This window comes from Tachyglossus aculeatus, chromosome 23 (genome assembly GCF_015852505.1).
Source record: "Tachyglossus aculeatus isolate mTacAcu1 chromosome 23, mTacAcu1.pri, whole genome shotgun sequence".
In the NCBI taxonomy this organism is placed as follows: domain Eukaryota; kingdom Metazoa; phylum Chordata; class Mammalia; order Monotremata; family Tachyglossidae; genus Tachyglossus; species Tachyglossus aculeatus.
This window is the reverse complement of record NC_052088.1, coordinates 43,198,515-43,223,460: the sequence shown is the minus strand read 5'-3', so window position 1 is coordinate 43,223,460 and position 24,946 is coordinate 43,198,515. Positions and strand designations below refer to the sequence as shown.

Below are 24,946 nucleotides of genomic sequence, written 5' to 3'. Positions count from 1 at the left end.
AAGACTGTGAGCCCCACGTGGGACAACCTCATCACCTTGTATCCCCCCAGCGCTTAGAACAGTGCTTTGCACATAGTAAGCGTTTAATACATGCCATTATTATTATTAGAAGGGGGAGACAGAGAACAAAACTAAACATATTAACAAAATAAAATAAATAGAATAGATACGTACAAGTAAAATAAATAGAGTAATAAATATGTACAAACATATACACATATACACAGGTGCTGTGGGGAAGGGAAGGAGGTAAGATGGGGGGGATGGAGAGGGGGGCGAGGGGGAGAGGAAGGAAGGGGCTCAGTCTGGGAAGGCCTCCTGGAGGAGGTGAGCGCTCAGTAGGGTTTAGAACAGTGCTTCGCGCATAGTAAGTGCTTAACAAATATCATAATTACTATACCCTAATTCTTATGATTATCATCATCATCAATCACATTTATTGAGCGCTTACTATGTGCAGAGCACTGTACTAAGCGCTTGGGAAGCACAAGTTGGCAACATCTAGAGACAGTCCCTACCCAACAGTGGGCTCCCAGTCTAAAAGGGGGAGACAGGGAACAAAACCAAACACACTAACAAAATAAAATAAAAATAAATAAATAAATAGAGTAGAAAATATGTACAAACATATATACATATATACAGGTGCTGTGGGATTATGATTATCATTACCAGGATCTGGGAGTTGGGCCTCCAGTAGGCCGGGGCGATCTGGTCGGTCAGCCAGGACGTGACGGCCTTGGTCGGGCCCAGGCTCAGCTCGGAGACCGACTGCGCCATGAGGTTCATCCCATCCAGGAGCCGCTGAGCCGCGTTGTTGTTGTCCTTCAGGAAGCCGTCCATCTGGAACGATGAGGAGGATGATGATGATGATGACGACGGCATCTGTTTCCTAAGCGCTTACGACGTGCAGAGCACTGTTCTAAGCGCCGGGGGTGGATGCAAGGTGATCAGGCTGTCCCACGTGGGGCTCACAGTCTTAATCCCCACTTTACCGATGAGGTCACTGAGGCTCAGAGAAGTGAAGTGACTTGCCCAAGGTCACACAGCACACAGGTGGCGGAGCCGGGATTCGCACCCATGACCTCTGACTCCAAAGCCCGGGCTCTTCTCCACTGAGCCACGATATACAGGTAACCGTGTAACCCCCCCAAGCCCCGTCCCTTCTCCACGTCCGTCCGTTCATTCGGTCGTATTTATTGAGCGCTTACCGAGTGCAAGGCGCTGTACTAAGCGCTTAGGAGACTACAATGCAGCAAGAAACGGGCGCATTTCCTGCCCACCAGGAGCTCAAAGCGGCGCAACGCCAAAGGTTGTTCCGCCGGGACCTCTGGTCGACGTTGAGCAGCTAAGACCCCCGCAAGGGTTGTGAAGAAGTCGCAGGGAGAGGCTGAGTTGGACCGGACCGGACCGGGCCACAGCCTGTAGCACAATGTAGCAACTGTGAGCCCGCTGTTGGGTAGGGACCGTCTCTATATGTTGCCAACTTGTATTTTCCAAGCGCTTAGTACAGTGCTCTGCACACAGTAAGCGCTCAATAAACACGAATGAATGAATGAAGGCCTGGGGGTTGGAAGGTCAAGGGTTCTAATCCGGGCTCCTCCACTTGTCGGCTACTTGTCCCTTCACTTCTCTGTGCCTCAGTCCCTCCATCTGCAAAACGGGGATTAAGACGGTGAACTCCACGTGGGACAAGGAGCCCACTGTTGGGTAGGGACTGTCTCTACATGTAACGATGGAGGAACGACTCGGTGGGTCACCCGGACGCCCCCCGCCCGCCACGTTCGGCGGCGATAATCAATCGGCCGTATTTATTGAGCGCTTACTGTGTGCCGGGCACTGTACTAGGCGATAAGGGGCCGCTAAACGGACGGTGGCTGTGCTGGTATAGCAGCGGGTATCCCCACCTGGCAGGTGGGAGGCGGGGGGTCGGTCCCCCAACGCGGAGGTGACCGTTCGATTTTTTCGAGGCCGCGCGGCCCTAGTGGGGTTCTCACCCCATCTCCGCCACCTGCCTGCTGCGGGACCTTGAGCGGGTCGCTTCACCTCTCTGGGCCTCCGTTCCCTCATCCGTAAAATGGGGGTGAGGACTGGGAGCCCCCTGGGGAACGTGGACCGCGTCCAACCTGATGAAGCTGTATCGACCCCAGCGCTTAGAACGGTGCTTGGCGCGTAGTAAGCGCTTCACGAGACTCTATAAGACGGCTGGGGGCAGGGAATGTGTCCATTTATTGTTCTAGTGTCCTCTCCTGAGCGCTTAGTACAGTGCTCTGCACACAGTAAGCGCTCAATAAATACGACTGAATGAATGACAGCACCACATTATTATTATACTGTAATGATAATAATTGTGGCCTAGTGGAAAGAGCAATCAATCAATCGATCGTATTTATTGAGCGCTTACTGTGTGCAGAGCAAGGGCCTAGGAGTCTTGATTAGCACTTAGTACAGTGATCTGCACACAGTAAGCGCTCAATAAATACGACTGAATGAATTAAAGCACCACATCATTATTATTATACTGTAATAATAATAATTGTGGCCTAGTGGAAAGAGCAATCAATCAATCAATCGTATTTATTAAGCGCTTACTGTGTGCAGAGCAAGGGCCTAGGAGTCTTGATTAGCACTTAGTACAGTGATCTGCACACAGTAAGAGCTCAATAAATACGACTGAATGAATTAAAGCACCACATCATTATTATTATACTGTAATAATAATAATTGTGGCCTAGTGGAAAGAGCAATCAATCAATCGATCGTATTTATTGAGCGCTTACTGTGTGCAGAGCAAGGGCCTAGGAGTCTTGATTAGCACTTAGTACAGTGATCTGCACACAGTAAGCGCTCAATAAATACGACTGAATGAATTAAAGCACCACATCATTATTATTATACTGTAATAATAATAATTGTGGCCTAGTGGAAAGAGCAATCAATCAATCAATCGTATTTATTGAGCGCTTACTGTGTGCAGAGCAAGGGCCTAGGAGTCTTGATTAGCGCTTAGTAAAGTGATCTGCACACAGTAAGCGCTCAATAAATATGACTGAATGAATTAAAGCACCACATCATTATCATTATACTGTAATAATAATAATTGTGACCTAGTGGAAAGAGCAATCAATCGTATTTATTGAGCGCTTACTGTGTGCAGAACAAGGGCCTAGGAGTCTTGATTAGCGCTTAGTACAGTGATCTGCACACAGTAAGCACTCAATAAATACGACTGAATGAATTAAAGCATCACATTATTATTATCCTGTAATAATAATAATTGTGGCCTAGTGGAAAGAGCAATCAATCAATCATATTTATTGAGCGCTTACTGTGTGCAGAGCAAGGGCCTAGGAGTCTTGATTAGCACTTAGTACAGTGCTCTGCACACAGTAAGCACTCAATAAATACGACAATGAATGAATTAAAGCACCACATTATTATTATACTGTAATAATAATACTTGTGACCTAGTGGAAAGAGCAATCAATCGTATTTATTGAGCGCTTACTGTGTGCAGAGCAAGGGCCTAGGAGTCTTGATTAGCGCTTAGTACAGTGATCTGCACACAGTAAGTGCTCAATAAATACGACTGAATGAATTAAAGCACCACATTATTATTATACTGTAATAATAATTGTGGCCTAGTGGAAAGAGCAATCAATCAATCAATCAATCGTATTTATTGAGCGCTTACGGTGTGCAGAGCAAGGGCCTAGGAGTCTTGATTAGCACTTAGTACAGTGATCTGCACACAGTAAGCACTCAATAAATACGACAATGAATGAATTAAAGCATCACATTATTATTATCCTGTAATAATAATAATTGTGGCCTAGTGGAAAGAGCAATCAATCAATCGTATTTATTGAGCGCTTACTGTGTGCAGAGCAAGGGCCTAGGAGTCTTGATTAGCACTTAGTACAGTGCTCTGCACACAGTAAGCACTCAATAAATACGACAATGAATGAATTAAAGCACCAATTATTATACTGCAATGATAATAATTGTGGCCTAGTGGAAAGAGCAATCAATCAATCAATCAATCGTATCTATTGAGCGCTTACTGTGTGCAGAGCAAGGGCCTAGGAGTCTTGATTAGCACTTAGTACAGTGCTCTGCACACAGTAAGCACTCAATAAATACGACTGAATGAACGAAAGCACCACATTATTATTATACTGTAATGATAATAACTGTGGCCTAGTGGAAAGAGCAATCAATCAATCAATTGTATTTACTGAGCGCTTACTGTGTGCAGAGTAAGGGCCTAGGAGTCTTGATTAGCACTTAGTACAGTGCTCTGCACACAGTAAGCACTCAATAAATACAACTGAATGAATGAAAGCACCACATTATTATTATTCTGTAATGATAATAATTGTGGCCTAGTGGAAAGAGCAATCAATCCATCAATCGTATTTATTGAGCGCTTACTGTGTGCAGAGCAAGGGCCTAGGAGTCTTGATTGGCACTTAGTACAGTGATCTGCACACTGTAAGCACTCAATAAATACGACAATGAATGAATTAAAGCACCACATTATTATTATACTGTAATACTAATAATTGTGGCCTAGTGGAAAGAGCAATCAATCAATCAATCAATCATATTTATTGAGCGCTTACTGTATGCAGAGCAAGGGCCTAGGAGTCTTGATTAGTACTTAGTACAGTGCTCTGCACACAGTAAGCACTCAATAAATACGACAATGAATGAATTAAAGCACCACATTATTATTATACTGTAATAATAATAATTGTGGCCTAGTGGAAAGAGCAATCAATCAATTAATCGTATCTATTGAGCGCTTACTGTGTGCAGAGCAAGGGCCTAGGAGTCTTGATTAGCGCTTAGTACAGTGATCTGCACACAGTAAGCACTCAATAAATACGACTGAATGAATTAAAGCACCACATCATTATTATTATACTGTAATAATAATAATTGTGGCCTAGTGGAAAGAGCAATCAATCAATCAATCGTATTTATTGAGCGCTTACTGTGTGCAGAGCAAGGGCCTAGAAGTCTTGATTAGCACTTAGTACAGTGCTCTGCACACAGTAAGCGCTCAATAAATACGACAATGAATTAAAGCACCACATCATTATTATTATACTGTAATGATAATAATTGTGGCCTAGTGGAAAGAGCAATCAATCAATCAATCGTATTTATTGAGCGCTTACTGTGTGCAGAGCAAGGGCCTAGGAGTCTTGATTAGCACTTAGTACAGTGCTCTGCACACAGTAAGCACTCAATAAATACGACTGAATGAATTAAAGCACCACATTATTATTATTAGACTGTAATAATAATAATTGTGGCCTAGTGGAAAGAGCAATCAATCAATCAATCGTATTTATTGAGCGCTTACTGTGTGCAGAGCAAGGGCCTAGGAGTCTTGATTAGCGCTTAGTACAGTGATCTGCACACAGTAAGCGCTCAATAAATATGACTGAATGAATTAAAGCACCACATCATTATTATTATACTGTAATAATAATAATTGTGACCTAGTGGAAAGAGCAATCAATCGTATTTATTGAGCGCTTACTGTGTGCAGAACAAGGGCCTAGGAGTCTTGATTAGCACTTAGTACAGTGATCTGCACACAGTAAGCACTCAATAAATACGAATGAATGAATTAAAGCATCACATTATTATTATCCTGTAATAATAATAATTGTGGCCTAGTGGAAAGAGCAATCAATCAATCGTATTTATTGAGCGCTTACTGTATGCAGAGCAAGGGCCTAGGAGTCTTGATTAGCACTTAGTACAGTGCTCTGCACACAGTAAGCACTCAATAAATACGACAATGAATGAATTAAAGCACCACATTATTATTATACTGTAATACTAATAATTGTGGCCTAGTGGAAAGAGCAATCAATCAATCAATTGTATCTATTGAGCGCTTACTGTGTGCAGAGCAAGGGCCTAGGAGTCTTGATTAGCACTTAGTACAGTGCTCTGCACACAGTAAGCACTCAATAAATACGACAATGAATGAATTAAAGCACCACATTATTATTATACTGTAATACTAATAATTGTGGCCTAGTGGAAAGAGCAATCAATCAATCAATTGTATCTATTGAGCGCTTACTGTGTGCAGAGCAAGGGCCTAGGAGTCTTGATTAGCGCTTAGTACAGTGCTCTGCACACAGTAAGCACTCAATAAATACGACTGAATGAATTAAAGCACCACATTATTATTATACTGTAATGATAATAATTGTGGCCTAATGGAAAGAGCAATCAATTGTATTTATTGAGCGCTTACTGTGTGCAGAGCAAGGGCCTAGGAGTCTTGATTAGCACTTAGTACAGTGCTCTGCACACAGTAAGCACTCAATAAATACGACTGAATGAATGAAAGCACCACATTATTATTATACTGTAATGATAATAATTGTGGCCTAATGGAAAGAGCAATCAATCAATCGTATTTATTGAGCGCTTACTGTATGCAGAGCAAGGGCCTAGGAGTCTTGATTAGCGCTTAGTACAGTGCTCTGCACACAGTAAGCACTCAATAAATACGACTGAATGAATTAAAGCACCACATTATTATTATACTGTAATACTAATAATTGTGGCCTAGTGGAAAGAGCAATCAATCAATCGTATTTATTGAGCGCTTACTATATGCAGAGCAAGGGCCTAGGAGTCTTGATTAGCGCTTAATACAGTGCTCTGCACACAGTAAGCACTCAATAAATATGACTGAATGAATTAAAGCACCACATTATTATTATACTGTAATATACTGTAATACTGTAATACTCCGCCTTTTAGACTGTGAGCCCACTGTTGGGTAGGGACTGTCTCTATATGTTGCCAACTTGTACTTCCCAAGCGCTTATTGAGCACAGTAAGTGCTCAATAAACACGATCGATTGATTGATTGATTGTAATAATAGTAATAATTGTGGTCTAGTGGAAAGAGCAAGCGCCTGGGAGTCTTGATTAGCACTTAGTACAGTGCTCGGCACACAGTAAGTGCTCAATAAATGCGACTGACTGAATGAACGAATGAGTCAGAAGGCCCTGCTCTGCTGTCTGCTGTGCGACTCTGGGCAAGTCACTTGGCTGCTCTGGGCCTCAGTGATCTGTTGCCAACTTGTACTTCCCAAGCGCTTACTACAGTGCTCTGCACACAGTAAGTGCTCAATAAATACGATTGACTGATTGATTGATTGACTGATCTGGAAGCTGGGGATGAAGACCGTGAGCCCCGTGTGGGACAGGGACTGTGTCCAACCCGATCACCTTGTAGCTACCCCAGCGCTTAGCGCAGCGCCTGGCGCATAGTGGGCACTTAGCCGATTACGGTCATTACCCCGGGCCAGACGTGTTCGATCTCCGTGCGCACGACGGTGTCCACGGGATCCTGGTTCCCAAACCAGTACTGCCGGCTGCGGTACACCACTCCGCAGTTGGGGCATTCGATCACGTACCTGGGGGGAGACACGCAACGACGCACACCGACACAGGCGCTTAGTACGGTGCTCTGCACGCAGTAAGCGCTCAATAAATACGATTGATGGTGACTCATTCCATCGTGTTTACCGAGGGCCGCGTTTTCCCGTCGTACGCGGAGCGCCCTGCTTGGCTCGGGGGAAAGTCCAGTCAACAGATCCCTGCCCGCATCATCATCAGCAATCGTATTTATTGAGCGCTTACTGTGTGCAGAGCACCGTACTAAGCGCTTGGGAAGTACAAATTGGCAACATATAGAGACAGTCCCTACCCAACAGTGGGCTCACAGTCTCAAAGGGGGAGACAAAACCAAACATACTAACAAAATAAAATAAATAGAATAGATATGTACAGGTAAAATAAATAGAGTAATAAATATGTACAAACATATGTCCATATATACAGGTGCTGTGGGGAAGGGAAGGAGGTAAGATGGGGGGGATGGAGAGGGGGACGAGGGGGAGAGGAAGGAAGGGGCTTCCTTCTGCAATGAGCTGATAGTCATTCATTCAATCGTACTTACTGAGCGCTTACTGCGTGCAGAGCACTGTACTAAGCGCTTGGGAAGTACAAATCGGCAACATGTAGAGAGGGTCCCTACCCGACAACGGGCTCACAGTCTAGAGGAGGGGGAGATGGACGATAATAAAAAGAAATAAATGATGGATCAGGACGTAAGCGGTGTGGGGCTGGGAGGGGGGGATGAATAAAGGGAGCGAGTCCGGGCGGCGCGGAAGGGAGCAAGTCCGGGGCGTAGTCAGGGAGGGCTTCTTGGAGGAGACGGGCCGTCGATAAGGCTCTGAATCAATCGTATTTATTGAGCGCTTACTGCGTGCAGAGCACCGTACTAAGCGCTTGGGAAGTCCACGTTAGTAACATCTAGAGACGGTCCCTACCCAACAGCGGGCTCGCAGTCTAGAAGGGGGGAGACGGACAACAAAACCAAACATCCTGACCGAACGAAGCGCGGGGGAGAGTCGCGGTCCGGGGGCTGTGAGGAGGAGGGCCCCCCACGAGCCCGTCGGAGGCCGGCCCAAAGGGGGGGGAGTGGAGCGGGGGGCTGCTCACCCGGACCAGGCGTATTTGGCCAGCCCCATCCACGGCGAGTCGGTGGAGGCGGATGTTTTGGGAATCACACTGACCTCCTTGCCGCCCTCGTAGCAGGCCTGGAACACAAGACCCTCCGTCGGGGGGGCCCTTCCCGCCCCTCCAAACCCACCCGCTGCCGCCGCGCCCTCCCCTCACCCCCCTCTAGACTGAATCCCGATGATTAGGATGGCGTTGCATTCACCCCATCGTATTTATTGAGCGCTTACCGTGTGCACAGCACCGGACTAAGCGCTTGGGAAGCGCAGTTCGGCCACAATTCCTGCCCAACAACGGGCTCACAGTCTAGAAAGCGGGCGGGGGAGCAGTATAATAATAATAATAATAATGTTGGTATTTGTTAAGCGCTTACTATGTGCGGCCTAGTGGCTGGGCCCGGGCCTGGGAGCCACAAGGTCCTGGGTTCTAATCCCAGTTCCGCCACCTGTCTGCGGCTGTGTGACCTTGGGCGGGTCACTTCGCTTCTCTGGGCCTCGGTGGCCTCTTCTACAAAATGGGAATTAAGACTGGGAGCCCCACGTGGGACAGCCTGATTACCTTGCATCTACCCAGCGCTTAGAACAGTGCTTGGCACATAGTAAGCGCTTAACAAATACCATTATTATCATCATCATCATCATTTGGGCCTCATTTACCTCATCCTTAAAATGGGAATTAAGACTGTGAGCCCCATGCGGGACAGGGACTGTGTCCAACTCCATTTGCTTGTATCCACCCCAGCGCTTAGTCCAGTGCCTGGCACATAGTAAGCGCTTAACAAATACCATTATTATTATTATTATTATGCAGTTACTATGTGTCAAACACTGTTCTAAGCACTGGGGTGGATACAAGTGAATTAGGTTGAACACAATCCCTGTCCCGCATGGGGCAGATACAAGGGAATTAGGTTGAACGCAATCCCTGTCCCGCATGGGGCTCACCGTCTCATATTCCCCATTTTTCAGATGAGGTCACTGAGGCATATAGAAGTGAAGTGACTTGCCCAAGGCCACACAGCAGAAAATAAAGATCAAAAATAGCGCTTCCTATGTGCCAAGCCCTGTTCTAAGTGCTGGGGTAATAATAATAATAATAATAATGATGGCATTTATTAAGCGCTTACTATGTGCAAAGCACTGTTCTAAGCGCTGGGGAGGTTATAAGGTGATCAGGTTGTCCCATGGGGGGCTCACAGTCTTAATCCCCATTTTCCAGATGAGGTAACCGAGGCACAGAGAAGTTGCCCAAAGTCACACAGCTGGCAATTGGCGGAGCCGGGACTTGAACCCACGACCTCCGACTCCAGAGCCCGGGCTCTTTTCCACTGAGCCACGCCGGGCAGACACAAGGCACGATAAAAGGTAACCAGGTTTGTCCCCCACGGGGCTCACAGTCTTAATCCCCATTTGACAGATGAGGCAACTGAGGCTCAGAGAAGTCAAGCGGCGGAGCTAGGATTAGAACCCAGAGCCCCTGGCTCCCGGGCCCGGGCTCTTTCCACTAGGCCGCTCTGCTTCTCAACTCACCTGTGAGCCACGGACCGGACGGAAGGAAGGAGGTGGGGGAACGGCGGCCGGGGGGGAGCGTCCTTAGCCTAGGTGACCCAGCTAGACGCCCCTGACTTGTGTGCCACCCCCGGGGGCCTCCCAGAAGGAACAGGGGTGGGGCGAGCGGGAACCCCAGCTCCGCGCGGGGCCGCTTCGAGACCCAAGCCGTCCGGCAGCAGAACCCGCCCCCGGTCCCTGGGAGGCGTCCAATAAGCTCCGAGCCCCCTTGCGGGCACCCACCTTGCACGTGTACACGCGATTGTCGTACTGGTTGGAGTAGCGGCAGCGGTTCTTCGCCTCGTGGGGGACGCCCTCCTTCCCGTGGTTCATGCTGTTCTTGCATCCGGACCTGCCCCCCGAGACGGATCCCCAAGCGATCAGTCGGATGCGGAGCGCTGAGCTAAGCGCTTGGGGGAGTCCACTACAGCGACGAGCGGCCGCGTGCCCCGCCCACGACAACCTGACGGTCTCCGGGGGGGACTGACGTAAGCTGTTCATTTCTGGAAATTCTGGAATTCATTTTTAGACTGCGAGCCCACTGTCTCTGTATGTTGCCAACTTGGACTTCCCAAGCGCTTAGTACAGGCCTGGAATGCCCTCCCTCTGCCCACCCGCCAAGCTGGCTCTCTTCCTCCCTTCAAGGCCCTGCTGGGAGCTCACCTCCTCCAGGAGGCCTTCCCAGACTGAGCCCCTTCCTTCCTCTCCCCCTCGTCCCCCTCTCCATCCCCCCATCTTACCTCCTTCCCTTCCCCACAGCACCTGTATATATGTATATATGGTTGTACATATTTATTACTCTATTTATTTATTTATTTTACTTGTACATTTCTATCCTATTTATTTTATTTTGTTGGTATGTTTGGTTCTGTTCTCTGTCTCCCCCTCTTAGACTGTGAGCCCACTGTTGGGTAGGGACTGTCTCTATGTGTTGCCAATCTGTACTTCCCAAGCGCTTGGTACAGTGCTCTGCACATAGTAAGCGCTCAATAAATACGATTGATTGATTGATTGATTGCACACAGTAAGCGCTCAAAAAATACGATCAATGATGATGATGATGATAACGACCGTCTCCCCCTTGAGACTGCGTGTCCGCTGTGGGCAGGGAACGTGACCCCCGACTCCGTTGGGCGGTCCTCTCCCAAGTGCTTAGCATACAGAGAAAAGCGCTCGCTAAATGCCGCTGATTGATTGATGGTCAATCGATGCATTGGGCGCTTACTGTGTGCAGGGCACTGTACTGAGCGCTTGGGGGAGGACAACAGAGGTGGTGCGAGCGACATTCTCGATCACCGGGGATAGGAGAAGAAGAACCAGAGCACGTAATCTACCCCTCGCGGTACCATCCGTCGTGAGGAAACGGGGGATGAGAGGGAGGAAGGCAAGGGGACACACACAGACACACACAAATATCTCCATATCTAAATGACTTGGGGGCTGCTCTAGGAATTCAAAAACTCCCGCCCTTGGCATTGGGACGGTTGGCCCAGTGGCTAGAGCCCGGGCCTGGACGTCAGAAGGATCTGGGTTCTAATCCCAGCTCCGCCGCTGGATGACCCTGAGCAAGTCACTTCTCTGGGCCTCAGTTCCCTCACCTGGAAAATGGGGGTCAAAACTGGGAGCCCCAAGTGGGACGGGGACTGTCCCAGCGCTTAGTACGGTGCCCGGCCCATAGTAAGCCCTTAAATACCGTCAAATAAAAAAGAAGGGGAAACGAAGAAGAAAATCAGTGGCTCACATCTACATTTAGGAACCAGCCACTGATTTCCTTCCCACGTTTCCGGCTCGGCTGAGGCCGTCTCCTTCCCTGTCCCGATTTCCCAGCCGGAGGGGGCCCGATCTCAACCTGAGGCGTGTTCAAACCCCTCCCTGGGGGTCTTGTGCCTAAACTCTGTCCCCCTGGACCATCGGCTCATTGTGGACAGGGAATATGCCTGTTTATTGCTCTATCATCCTCTCCCAAGTGCTTAGTACAGTGATGATGATGATGGTATTTGTTAAGCGCTTACTATGTGCAAAGCACTGTTCTAAGCACTGGGGAGGATACAAGGCAATCAGGTTGTCCCACGGGGGGCTCACAGTCTCAATCCCCACTTTACAGATGAGGTAACTGAGGCTCAGAGAAGTGGCTTGCCCAAAGTCACACAGCTGACAATTGGCGGAGCCGGGATTTGAACCCGTGACCTCTGACTCCAAAGCCTGGGCTCTTTCCACCGAGCCACGCTGCGGGGCCCAGTGAGCGCTCAACAAATACGACCGAATGAATGAAATAAAAGGGTATTCCCTCCCAGCCGGAAGGGCGATGGATGGGAGACGGGCCGGAAACTCAGTCCTCCCGAAAATCCCGCTGGCCAATCCCTGGGCCGAGTCGCGGGTCCGGGCCGACGGGCAGGGGAATCAGCAGAACGGAAATTCCCGGGAGCCTCGACGGCAGCCGCCAAAACTGGAGCGACCAACGCTTTTGGGTTGGTTTTTATTAAAATAATAATAATAATAATAATGTTGGTATTTGTTAAGCACTTACTATGTGCAAAGCACTGTTCTAAGCGCTGGGGGGAACACAAGGAGATGAGGTTGTCCCATGTGGGGCTCACAGTCTTAATCCGCATTTTACAGATGAGGGAACTCAGGCGCAGAGAAGTGAAGTGACTTGCCCAAGGTCACACAGCAGACATCATCATCGATCGTATTTATTGAGCGCTTACTATGTGCAGAGCACTGGACTAAGCGCTTGGGAAGTACAAATTGGCAACATATAGAGACGGTCCCTACCCAACAGTGGGCTCACAGTCTAAAAGACATGTGGGGGAGTGGGGATTCGAACCCATGACCTCTGACTCCAAAGCCTGTGCTCTTTCCACTGAGCCACGCTGCTCCTCTAAATTAAATTACTTAAATTAATTAAAAGGTATTTCCTAAGTGCTTACTATGGGCCAAGCGCTGTTCTAAGCGCTGGGGCAGATACGAGCTAATTCGGGCCCCGGGGCGACGTCGCAAAACTGAAACCGCCTCAGATCCTGAGGTGGTAGTGTTCCCTTCAGAGGAATTTCTCTCAAGTAGAGCAGGCCATCACGGAGTCTAAGATGGAAGTGGTTCTGTTCTGACAAATTCCTCTCCAGGAGACCGGATTTTTTTTATGGGATGTGTGGGACTCACCGTCTTGACCCCCCATTTTAAGGATGAGGGAACCGAGGCCCAGAGCAGCAAAGTGACTGCTCCCTTGATTCGCTCCACCCTCAGCTCTGCAGCACCTATGTCCAGATCTGTATTTTATTTCTATTAATGTACTAATAATAACAATTATTATCTTTTAGACTGTGAGCCCAATGTTGGGTAGGGACTGTCTCTATATGTTGCCAATTTGTACTTCCCAAGCGCTTAGTACAGTGCTCTGCACACAGTAAGCGCTCAATAAATACAATTGATGATGACGAACAATAATAAAATCAGAAGCAGCGTGGCTCAGCGGAAAAAGCCCGGGCTTTGGAGTCGGAGGTCATGGGTTCGAATCCGGGCCCCCCCACAGCACATGTATATAGGTTGGTACGTACTTTTTTTCCCCTTCTAGACTGTGAGCCCACTGTTGGGTAGGGACTGTCTCTATACGTTGCCAACTTGTACTTCCCAACCGCTTAGTCCAGTGCTCTGCACACAGTAAGCGCTCAATAAATACGATTGATTGATTGGTTGACGGAATTTGTTAAGCGCTCACTAGGCACCAAGCACTGTTCTAAGCATTGGGGTAGATACAAGGTAATCAGGTTGTCCCACTTGGGGCTCAGTCTTCATCCCCATTTTATAGATGAGGTCACTGAGGCCCAGAGAAGTTGAGTGACTTGCCCAAAGTCACAGCTGATAAGTGGCGGAGCCGGGATTAGACTCCCAAGTCCGTGCTCTTGCCACTTAGCCACACTATGCCTGCCTCCCCCTGTAGACTGTAAGCTCAATTTGGGCAGGGGTCAGGTCTACCAGCCCTGGTGAACTGTACCCGCTCAAGTGCTGAGTACAGTGCTCCGCCACGCTCAATAAATATCCCTGACTGACTGATGATAACTGCGGTAACCATTGCCAACTTGTACTTCCCAAGCGCTTAGTCCAGTGCTCCGCACACAGTAAGCGCTCAATAAATACGACTGATTGATTGATTGGTATTTGCTACGTTCTAAGTGCTGGGGGTAGAGACAAGATCATCCCGGTCCTCCACACGGGGCTCGGAGTCATCATCCCCATTTTCCGGACGAGGGGATGGAGGCCCAGGGAAGCCAACTGACTTGCCCGGGGTGACACAGCAGGCAAGTGGAGGAGCCGGGATGAGGACCCAGGTCCTTCGGACTCCCGGGCTCTACCCACTAGGCTTCCCACGGGACCGACGGGACCGCGGAAATGAACGGGATCCGAGCGCCCGTGTTCCCTCCCTCACTCACCCACAGCTGAGGCAGACGGAGGAGCACGTGAAGTATTCGTCCGGGAAGAAGGAGCTGTGAGCCATCTGGTCGTCGGGAATCTCGCCGCTGAAACGGTCGCTCAGGGCCTGACGCGGAGAGAACCCCACAGGCCATCAGGTCACTCGACCTTCATCATCATCGTCATCGTCTTTACCGCTATTATTACGGTGTTCGTTAAGCGCTTACTAGGTAAGCTCTGGGGTGGGTGCTTCGTTCATTCATTTGTATTTACTGAGCACTGTGTACAGAGGGCTGTAATAAGCGCTTGGGAGAGCACGCTATAACAACAGACACATTCCCTGCTCACAGGGAGTTCACAGTCTGTCTGCTGCGAGACCCTGGACAAGTCACTTCCCTTCTCTGTTAATAATAATAACGTCATTTACTAAGTGCTTACTATGTGCAAAGCACTGCTCTAAGTGCTGGGGAGGTTACAAGGTGATCAGGTCGTCCCACGGAGGGGTCACAGTCTCAATCCCCATTTTACAGATGAAGTAACTGGGGCACAGAGAAGTTAAGTGACTTGCCCGAAGTCGCACAGCTGAAAGTTGGCGGAGGCTGGATTTGAACCCGTGACCTCTGACTCCAAAGCCCGGGCTCTTTCCACTGAGCCACGCTGCTTCTCTGGTCTTCGGTTCCCTCCTCTGGAAATGGGGATTGAAACCGTGAGCCCCACATGGGACATGGGCTGTGTCCAACCTGATTTGCTTGTAGCCACCCCAGTGCTTAGTACAGTGTAGGCGCACACAATAAGTGCTTTAATACCATTATTATTATTATTATTATTATGCTGTATGTTAAGTGCTTATGTGTCAAGCACTGTTTTAAGCACTGGGGTGGGTACTTGCCTGCTTTGTGACTTTCGGCAAGTCACTTCATCATCATCATCATCAATCGTATTTAATGAGCGCTTACTATATGCAGAGCACTGTACTAAGCGCTTGGGAAGTACAAACTGGCAATATATAGAGACAGTCCCTACCCAACAGTGGGCTCACAGTCTAAAATTTCACTTATCCGAACCTCTGTTCCCTCAACTGGAAAACGGGGATTGAACTGTGAGCCCCACGTGGGACAGGGACCGAATCCAACCTGATCTGCTCGTATCCACCCCAGTGCGTAGTACAGTGCCTAACACGCAGACACAGCCGGTTCTTAACTACCATTTATTATTATTACGGTGTTTGTGAAGCGCTTACTATATGCCCGGCACTGTTCTGAAGTGCCTGGGTGAGTACCTGTCTGCTGTGTGACCTTGGGCAAATCACTTCACTTCTCCAGACCTCTGTTCCCTCATCTGGGGATTGAGACTATTCGCCCCATGTGGGACGGGGACTGTGTCCAACCCGATCTGCTTTTATCTACCCCGGCGCTTAGTACAGAGCCTGGCACACAGTAAGCGTTTAATACCATTATTATTATATGAGCTAATCGGGTCAGAGCCGGTCTCCGGACCCTCTGCATCTTGCCCCTCTTTTCTCTGTGTCTGCCAGTCTCCTTTCTGATCCGCCCTCAACACCAGCCTGCTACTCCTGTCAGCTCATTCATTCATTCAGTCTCATTTATTGAGCACTACTGTGGGCAGGCCCTGAACTAAGCACTTGGGAGAGTAGGATAAAGCAACAGACACATTCCCTGCCCACAGTGAGCTCAAAGTCTAGGGGGGAGACTTGGCTGGTTTGATTCGCCTCATCTCTTTGGCCATTTATTCTTCTTCACGGGCTCCTCCTCTGCCTCCCATCCCCTGACTGTGGGGGTCCTCAAGGATCCATTCTGGGTCCCCTTCTGCTCTCCATCCACACCCACTCCCCTACAGAACTCATTCACTCCCATGGCTTTGACTACCCCCACTATGTGGATGGATTCCCAAATCTCCATCCCCAGCCCTGATCTCTCTCCCTCTCCGCAGTCTCGCATCTCCTCCTTCCTTCAAGACAGCTCTATTCGGAAGTCCTCCCGACATCTCAAAACTTAACATGCCCAAAACAGAGCTCCTCATCTTCCCCCCCAAACCCTGTCCTCCCCCTGACTTTCCCATCACTGTAGACGGCACCACCATCCTTCCTGGCTCACGAGCCCATAACATTAGCGCTACCTTGTCTCCCCCTTCTAGACTGTGAGCCCACTGTTGGGTAGGGACTGCCTCTTTATGTTGCCAATTTGTACTTCCCAAGCGCTTAGTACAGTGCTCTGCACATAGTAAGCGCTCAATAAGTACGATTGATGATGATGATGATTCAACCCACATATTCAAATCCATCGCTAAATGCTGTCGGTCCCACCTTCACAACACTGCTAAAATCCGCCCTTTCCTCTCCATCCAAACTGCTGCCATGTTAATCAAATCGCTCATCCTATCCTTCCTGGATTACTGCATCAGCCTCCTTGCTGACCTCCCAGCCTCCTGCCTCTCCCCACTCCAGTCCATATTTCACCCTGCTGCCCGGGTCATTTTTCTACAGAAAAGTTCAGGACATGTCACCCCACTCTTCAAAACACTCCAGTGGTTGCCCATCCACCTCCACGTCAAACAGAAACTCCTCACCATGGCTTTAAAGCCCTCCATCCCCTCGCCCCCTCCTACCTCAGCTCCCTTCTCTCCTTCCCCAGCCCAGCCCGCACCCTCCGCTCCTCTGGGGCCGCTCACCTTCTCACTGAGCCTCGTTCTCGCCTGTCCCACCGCCGACCCCTGGCCCGCGTCCTGCCTCTGGCCCGGAACACCCTCCCTCCTCAAATCCCACAGACAATTAATCTCCTCCCCTTGAAAGCCTTAATGAAGGCCCATCTCCTCCAAGAGGCCTTCCCCAATTAAGCCCCTCTTTTCCTCATCTCCCTTCTGCGCCACCCTGACTCGCTCCCTTTTCCCCTCCCCGCTCCTTGCCCCACTTATGTACAGATCTGTAATTTTATTTATTTGAATTGATGCCTGTCTCCCCCACTCTAGACTGTATGCTCGTTTTGGGCAGGGAATGTAACTGTTTATTATTGAACTGTACTCACCCAAGCGCTTAGCACAGTGCTCAATAAATATGATCGACTGAATGAAGGAGACAGACATTAAAATCCATAAATAAATAAATGACAGACATATACATGCGGGCCGGGAGGGACGACAAACGAAAGGAGCAATTCAGGGCATTGTGGGCAGAGAACAGGTCTGGCAAGTATGTTGTATTTATTTTACTTGTACATATCTATTCTATTTATTTTATTTTGTAAGTATGTTTGGTTTTGTTCTCTGTCTCCCCCTTTTAGACTGTGAGCCCACTGTTGGGTAGGGACTGTCTCTTTATGTTGCCAACTTGTACTTCCCAAGCACTCTGCACACAGTAAGCGCTCAATAAATATGATTGATTGATTGATTGTATTGTACCCTCCTGAGCGCTCAGTCCAGTGCTCTGCACACACGAAGCACTCAATAAATACCATTGACTGATTGACTGTAAGCTTATTGTGAACAGGGAACAAGACCCCCAACTGTGTTATATTATACCCTATCTCAAGCAGTTATTACAGTGCTTGGCATATAAGCGCTCAATAAATACCATTGATTGATTGACTATAAACTCATAGCTGTATTGCGAGACCTTAGTTCAGTGTTCAGCACACAGTAAGCGCTCAGTAAATACCACCGATTGACTGTTTCATCAGCCCCTCGGCAAGCTTCGAAGGAAAACACAGACCTTCCCTCACAGCCTGGCCTAAGGGATAGAGCCCAGGCCTGGGAATCCAAAGGACCTGGGTTCTAATCCTGGGCTCTGCCGCTTGTCAGCTGTGTGACTTTTGGCACTTCTCTGTGCCTCAGTGACCTCATCTGTAACATGGGAATTAAGACTGTGAGCCCCATGTGGGACAAGGGTCGGGTCCAACCTTAGCTTGTATCTACCCCAGAGCTTAGTCCAATGCCTGGCACATAGTAAGCACTTACATACCACAAAAGCTCGTTAAGAGCAGGGAATGTGTCCATTAATTGTTGCACTGTACTCTCCCAAGCACGTAATGCAGCGCTTTGCACAGCGTAAGCGCTCAATAAATACGACTGAATTGAATAATTTAAAAAAGGCCAAGAGGGAAACACAATGAGCGCTCAATAATATGGCTGAATTGAAGATTTAAAAAAGGGTGGGGGGGCCAAGAAGGACCAAAAAAAGTCCTAAAACTTCCAGATATAAACCAAAAATATCCATTTCACCCAACTGCAGAGAGCCTTCTTTATGATTATTCAGCTTGGCGTTTATTTCCTTGGTGAGATTGTGCTGAACCTTGAGCCACGGATACAAGTCACTGAGTCGGCTGAGCGCTCATACTGCGCACGGCACTGTACACTAAGCACTTGGGAGAGTAGAATTCAACAGCACTAGCAGGTATGTTTCCCAGCCAGTAAGCGCTTAACAAATACCATAAAAATAAAGAGAAGCAGCGTAGCTTAGTGGATAGAGCCGGGGCCTGGGTGTCAAAAGGACCTGGATTCTAATCCCGGCCCCGCCACGTGTCTTCTGTGTGACCGTGCGCAAGTTGCTTCACTTCTCTGGGCCTCAGCTGTCGAATGGAGATTAAGACTGTGAGCCCCATGTGGGACAGGGATTGTGTCCAAATTAACTTGTATCTACCCCACAGCTTAAAACAGTGCTTGGCACATTGTAAGCGCTTAACAAGTACCATGATGATGATGATTATAAATAACTGAATGAATAACACAATGCATAAACAAGCAGATAAATAAAAAATAAGTAAATAAACAAACAGGCACGCCTATCCTAGTCATTAAATATCGTTCAGTACGAAATTTTCGATAGAGCCCCTTCAGCATGAATTTAATGATAGAGAAAATGGCAGCATCCATTAAATAGCCCCCGTTTCAACTCCTAGTGGCCCCTTATTCATTTGATGGTATTTATTGAGGGTTACGACATGCAAAGCACTGTACTAAGCACTCGGGAGAGTACAATATAACGATTAACAGACATATTCCCTGCCCACGATGAGCTTACAGTCTAGCAGAACCTACTGTTCTGATGTCACCGCCTCCAGCCTGTCAGCGTAGCAATGGTTGCTGTGGACTGTTCTATTTCCCTCGGAAGGTCGTTTATTATTATTTTTTTAAAAGGAATCCCTTGGATGGTCTTTCCCTCCATCATGCTCAAACTTTTTAGTAGCATCAACAAAGCAGGTGCTTATGACATCACAGAGAGGAGAGGCTGCCCCCCTAGTAGCCCACCAGAACGGGCCCTGCCCACGGACGCCGTGTGGCCCAATGGATAGAGCCCGGGCTAGAGAGTCGGAATAATGATAATAATAATTCTGGTACTTGTTAAGCGCTTACTATGTGTCAGGCACTGTTCTAAGCGCTGGGGTGGATCCGAGTCAATCGGGTTGGACACCGTCCTATTCCACATGGAGCTCACAGTCCCGATCGCCATTTTCCAGATGAGGTCACTGAGTCTCAGAGAAGTGAAGTGACTTGCCCAAGGTCATACAGCAGACAGGGGGAGAAGCCGGGATTAGAACCCGAGTCCTTCTGACTGCCAGGCCATGCTGCTTCCCAGCCCCTGTGGCTCTCTGGGCCTCCAAGCCCAATTAAGGAATTAAAGAGGAGGAGGAGACACGAGAAACCGTGTGGCTTAATGGATAAAGCACTGGCCGGGAGTCAGAAGCACCTGGGTTCTTTTCCCAGCTCGGCCCCCGTCTGCTGGGTGACCTGGGGCAAGTCACCTCACTTCTCTGGGCCTCAGTTCCTGCACCTGGAAAATGGGGATTATGACTGTGAGCCCCATTCAACCTGATGAACACCAACCCCAGCACTTTGAACGGTGCTTGGCACATAGGAAGCACTCAACAAGTACCATTATTAAATGAAATGACAAGGTAGTTGGAGTTGTTCAGACAGCTGTGGATGGCTGAGGGGGACTTATCCCGACCGTGAATCACCGGCCAGGCTGGGGTCCTCCGGAGGGGTTCCCGGGGTCCGCTCCACCCCACTGACCTTGAGGGCTTTGTAGACGACCCCCGGGGGGCGAGGGGAGCGGGTGGTGGTGTTGTCCAGCTGCTGCTCCACGGCCCGGCGGAGGCCGGAGAAGTCCGTCGGGGGGTTGTACGTCCTCGTCCCTTTGTAGTGGATGGAGCTGAAGGCTTCCGGGAAGCGGCTCAGCTGCCGGAAACGCTCCTGGATCAGCTTCTCGGCCATGTCCGGCGGGTGATCTGTACGGGCCCAATGACACAGACAGAGGCGCCGGGTCACCGCTTCAATCCATCCATCGACCCGTGGGATTTACTGAGTGCTTACGACGGGCAGAGCTCTGGACCCAGCGCTTGGGAGAGATGAGTGGACACGTTCCCCGTCCGTGATGAGAAAATGTGTGTGGAGAGACGGTTGTGGGGAGAGATTGAGGGAAAAATGTGTGGGGAGAACAAGAGATGGAGAGTGTGGAGAGAGACGGAGAAAAAACGAATGTGGGCAGAATGAGAAATGGAGAGCGTGGAGAGAGATTGAGAGAAAATGTGCATGGAGCGAGTGAGAGACAGAGAGTGTGAAGAGGGATAGAAGAGAATGTGTGTGGAAAAGAAAGATGGAAAGAAAATGTATGTGGAGAGAACGAGCAATAGAGAGACAGAGTGTGTGGGGAGAGATTGAGAGTGGAGAAAAGGAGAGGTGGAGAGAATGTGAAGAGACTGGGGGGGAAGTGTGTGTGGAAAGATGGAGAGAAAATGTGTGTGGAGAGAACGAGAGATGAAGAATGTAGAGAGACAAAATGTGGGTGGAGAGACTGAGAGATGTAGAGAGTGGAGAGAGATCAAGAGGGAATGTCTGCGGAGAGACTGAGAAAATGTGCGGAGAAAGAGATGGAGAGAGCATGGAGAGGGAATGAGAAGGAATGTGTGCGGAGAGATTGAGAGAAAATGCGTACGGTGAGAACAAGATTGAGAGAGTGTGGAGGGAGAAGGAGAGGGAGTGTGTATGGAAAGATTGAGAGAAAATGTGTGTGGAGAGAAACAGAGATGGAGAGAGTGGAGACAGATCGAGAGCGTGTGGGGAGAGAGACTGAGAGAAATTGTGTACGGTGAAAATTAGATGGAGAGGAGACTGCAGAGAGAAACTGAGAAGGAGTGCATAGGGAGAAGAGAGACAGAGAAATGTGTGTGGAGAGAATGAGGTGGAGAGAGTCAGAGAAAATGGGTGGTGAAAATGAGAGATGAAGAGAGGCTGAGAGCGAGTGTGTGTGGAGAAAGATTGAGAGAAAATGTGTTTAGAGACATAGAACAAAAATGCGTGGCAAAAATGAGAGATGGAGAGAGACAGGACGAGGGTATGTGGATAAAGATTGAGGGAAAATGTGTTTGGAGAGAATGAGAGATGGAGAGTGTGTGGAGAGATTTTGAGAGAAAATATGTGTGAAGGGAGAGATTAAGAGAAAATTTGTGTGGAGAGAGACTGAGAGAAAATGTCTCGGGGGCGGGACAAGAGATGGAGAGAGTGTGGAGACAGAGACAATGTGTGTGGAGAAAACAAGAGATGACCCAGGAGCGCGGAGGACTGGGGACATTCAATGGAGGCAAAAATATACAACTGCATGCATAAATATACACTACACTGTACATACAATATGCCCTCTGGACTGGACTGTCTCGCCGTTTTCCCCTGGTCCACGTCCTGCGTCTGGCCTGGAATGCGCTCCCCTTCTCAAATCCACCAGACAATGACTCTCCCCTCCTTCAAATCCTTATTGAAGCCCCATCTCTTCCAAGAGGCCTTCCCTGAGTAAGCCCCACTTTTCCTCATCTCCCACTCCCTTTCACGTCACGCTGACTTGCTCCCTCTGATCTTCTCCCCTGTCCCGGCCCCAAAGCATTTAAACATATATCTGTCATTTTATTTATTTGTATTGATGTCTGTCTCCCGACCTCTAGGCTGTGAGCTCGTTATGGGCAGGGAATATCACTATTGTTGTACTGTAGTTTCCCAAAGAGTACAGTGCTCTGCACACAGTTAATGCTTAATAAATACAATGGGCAGGGACCATATCCGCTAATTCTGTTGTTTAGGACTCTCCCAGGCATTGAGTACAATGCTCTGCACATAATAAGCACTCCAAAAATACCACTGATTGATTGATGGTAAACTTGTTATGGGCAGGGAACACGTCTGTTAATCCCATTGTATTGGACCCTCCCAAGCACTGAGTACAGTGTTGTGCACATAGTAAGCGCTCAAAAAAATACCACCGATTGATTGATAAGCCCAGGCAGGCTGGTGCCTATGTCCAAACACAGCAGCTTTTCAAAATGACAGTTCTATCCTCTATCCTCTTGGTTTTTCTGTATATATGTATATATGTTTGTACATATTTATTACTCTATTTTACTTGTACATATCTATTCTATTTATTTTATTTTGTTTGTATGTTTGGTTTTGTTCTCCGTTTCCCCCTTTTAGACTGTGAGCCCACTGTTGGGTAGGGACTGTCTCTATATGTTGCCAACTTGTACTTTCCAAGCGCTTAGTACAGTGCTCTGCACACAGTAAGCGCTCAATAAATACGATTGATTGATTATTTGTTGGTTTGTCTCTGGTATTTAAGCGTTTAAACTTTGTGCCAGGCACCGTTCTAAGCACTGGGGTAGGTACAAACTAACTGGGTTGGACACAGTACCTTTCCCACATGGAGCTCACGGTCTTTATTTCCATTTTGCAAATGAGGAACGAGGGCCACAGAAGTAAAGTGACTTCCCAAGGTCACGCGGTGGAGCCGACATTAGAACTCAGGATCTTCGGATTCCTGGGCCCGAGCTCTATCCAATATTGTACTCTCCCAAGTGTATTTATCGAGTGTTTACTGTGTGCAGAGCACTGTACTAAGCACTTGGGAGAGATGGCATTTGTTTAGGCACTTACTATATGTCCGGCTCTATTCTCAGTGCTTGGGTACACGTTAATCGGGGGGGACCCAGTCCCTGTCCCACGAGGGGCTCCCAGTTTTAATCCCCATTTTACAGATGAAGTCACCGTGGTAGAGGACAACAAAACACTAGAACAGACACAACGCTTAGGACAGTGCTGTGCACACAGTAACACAGTACGTGCTCAATAAATACAATTAATAATTCCCTGCCCACAACAACCTTACACACAGGAAGGTTATTTTATTTTGTTAGTATGTTTGGTTTTGTTCTCTGTCTCCCCCTTTTAGACTGTGAGCCCACTGTTGGGTAGGGACCGTCTCTAGATGTTGCCAACTTGTACTTCCCAACCGCTTAGTACAGTGCTCTGCACACAGTAAGCGCTCAATACGATTGATTGATTGAAGAACTCAATAAATACTAGACTGATTGATTGCTGAATTGTACTTTCCAAGCGCAGAGTACAGTGCTCTGCACACAGTAAGCGCTCAATAACCACGACTGAGTGATCGATTGATCCGAGGACTCCTGGTTTAGCCTCACGAGCCAAGCCGGGAACAAAACATAGTCAAAGGAAGTTTGTTTCTGCTTTCTCCTTACCTAGCCCTTTCTTCTTGTCCCTTTTGTCTCAAAGCTGTTCTTAAGGGACACTCTGAACTGGCACACACACACTGCCTTGGGCTCTAACCCTGCCTCCTGTATGAAATGGGGATCCCGGGAAAAATGAGGATAGATTATTTGCCGTGCCACCCACAGGCTCCTGTAGAAATGGGGAAGACCATTTGTCTGTGCCAAACACGGGCTCCTCTGAACAATGGGGACAGACAGGTTGCCCGTGCCACCCACCGGCTGCCGTATAAACGGGGATAGACAGTTGGCCCGTGCCACCTACGGGCTCCGGTAGAAAATGGGGACGCCCGTGCCACCCACCGGCTCCTGTGAAAAATGAGGGGGGTAGACTATTTGCCCGTGTCAACCACCGGCTCCCGTATAAATTGGGATAGACTATGCCCGGGCCACTCACCGCTGGACCAAGAAGCCTCTGGCCAGAGGAAAGGGAGAGGCAAAATCATCACCATCACCAAGTGCAATCATGTGACGAGAAGCAGTGGGACCTAGTGGAGAGAGCATGAGCCTAGGAGTCAGAAGGACCTAGGTTCTAATCCCGGCTGGGTGACCCTGGGCAAGCCACTTCACTTCTCTGGGCCTCAGTTCCCTCAACTGTAAAATGGGGCCTCAACACCTGTTCTCCCTCCTACTTAGACGGCGAGCCCATGCGGGACAGGGACACTGTGTGCCACCTAATTAACTCGTACCCACCCCAGTGCTTAGAAAGGTGTTTATAGTAAGCGCTTAACAAATACCATTAAAAAAACAGAATCAGTTGAGAAAGAGAACACTCAGAAACCCACAGTTTCCAAATTCTGTTCCCTCCTTTATAGGCCTTAACTGCTTCAGTTGAGAAGCAATACGGCCAAGTGGATA

General features: G+C 48.5%; 1 protein-coding gene across 3 annotated transcripts in view; it reads right to left on the bottom strand.

Moving 5' to 3' along the window:
- The window catches only part of ZFYVE1 (zinc finger FYVE-type containing 1), a 68,022-nt gene that overhangs the window by 9,576 nt on the left and 33,500 nt on the right, over positions 1-24,946 (bottom strand). For 2 of the 3 annotated variants that reach the window (XM_038765782.1, XM_038765783.1), the window contains exons 5-10: positions 20,550-20,764; positions 14,546-14,652; positions 10,362-10,470; positions 8,554-8,651; positions 7,346-7,463; positions 673-843 (exon numbers count right to left, since the gene is read on the bottom strand). In XM_038765782.1, the coding sequence (XP_038621710.1) occupies positions 673-843; positions 7,346-7,463; positions 8,554-8,651; positions 10,362-10,470; positions 14,546-14,652; positions 20,550-20,764 (818 nt within the window). Of the gene's footprint in view, positions 1-672; positions 844-7,345; positions 7,464-8,553; positions 8,652-10,361; positions 10,471-14,545; positions 14,653-19,574; positions 19,667-20,549; positions 20,765-24,946 lie in introns of those variants that run through there. The other variant, XM_038765784.1, reaches the window with a different exon arrangement.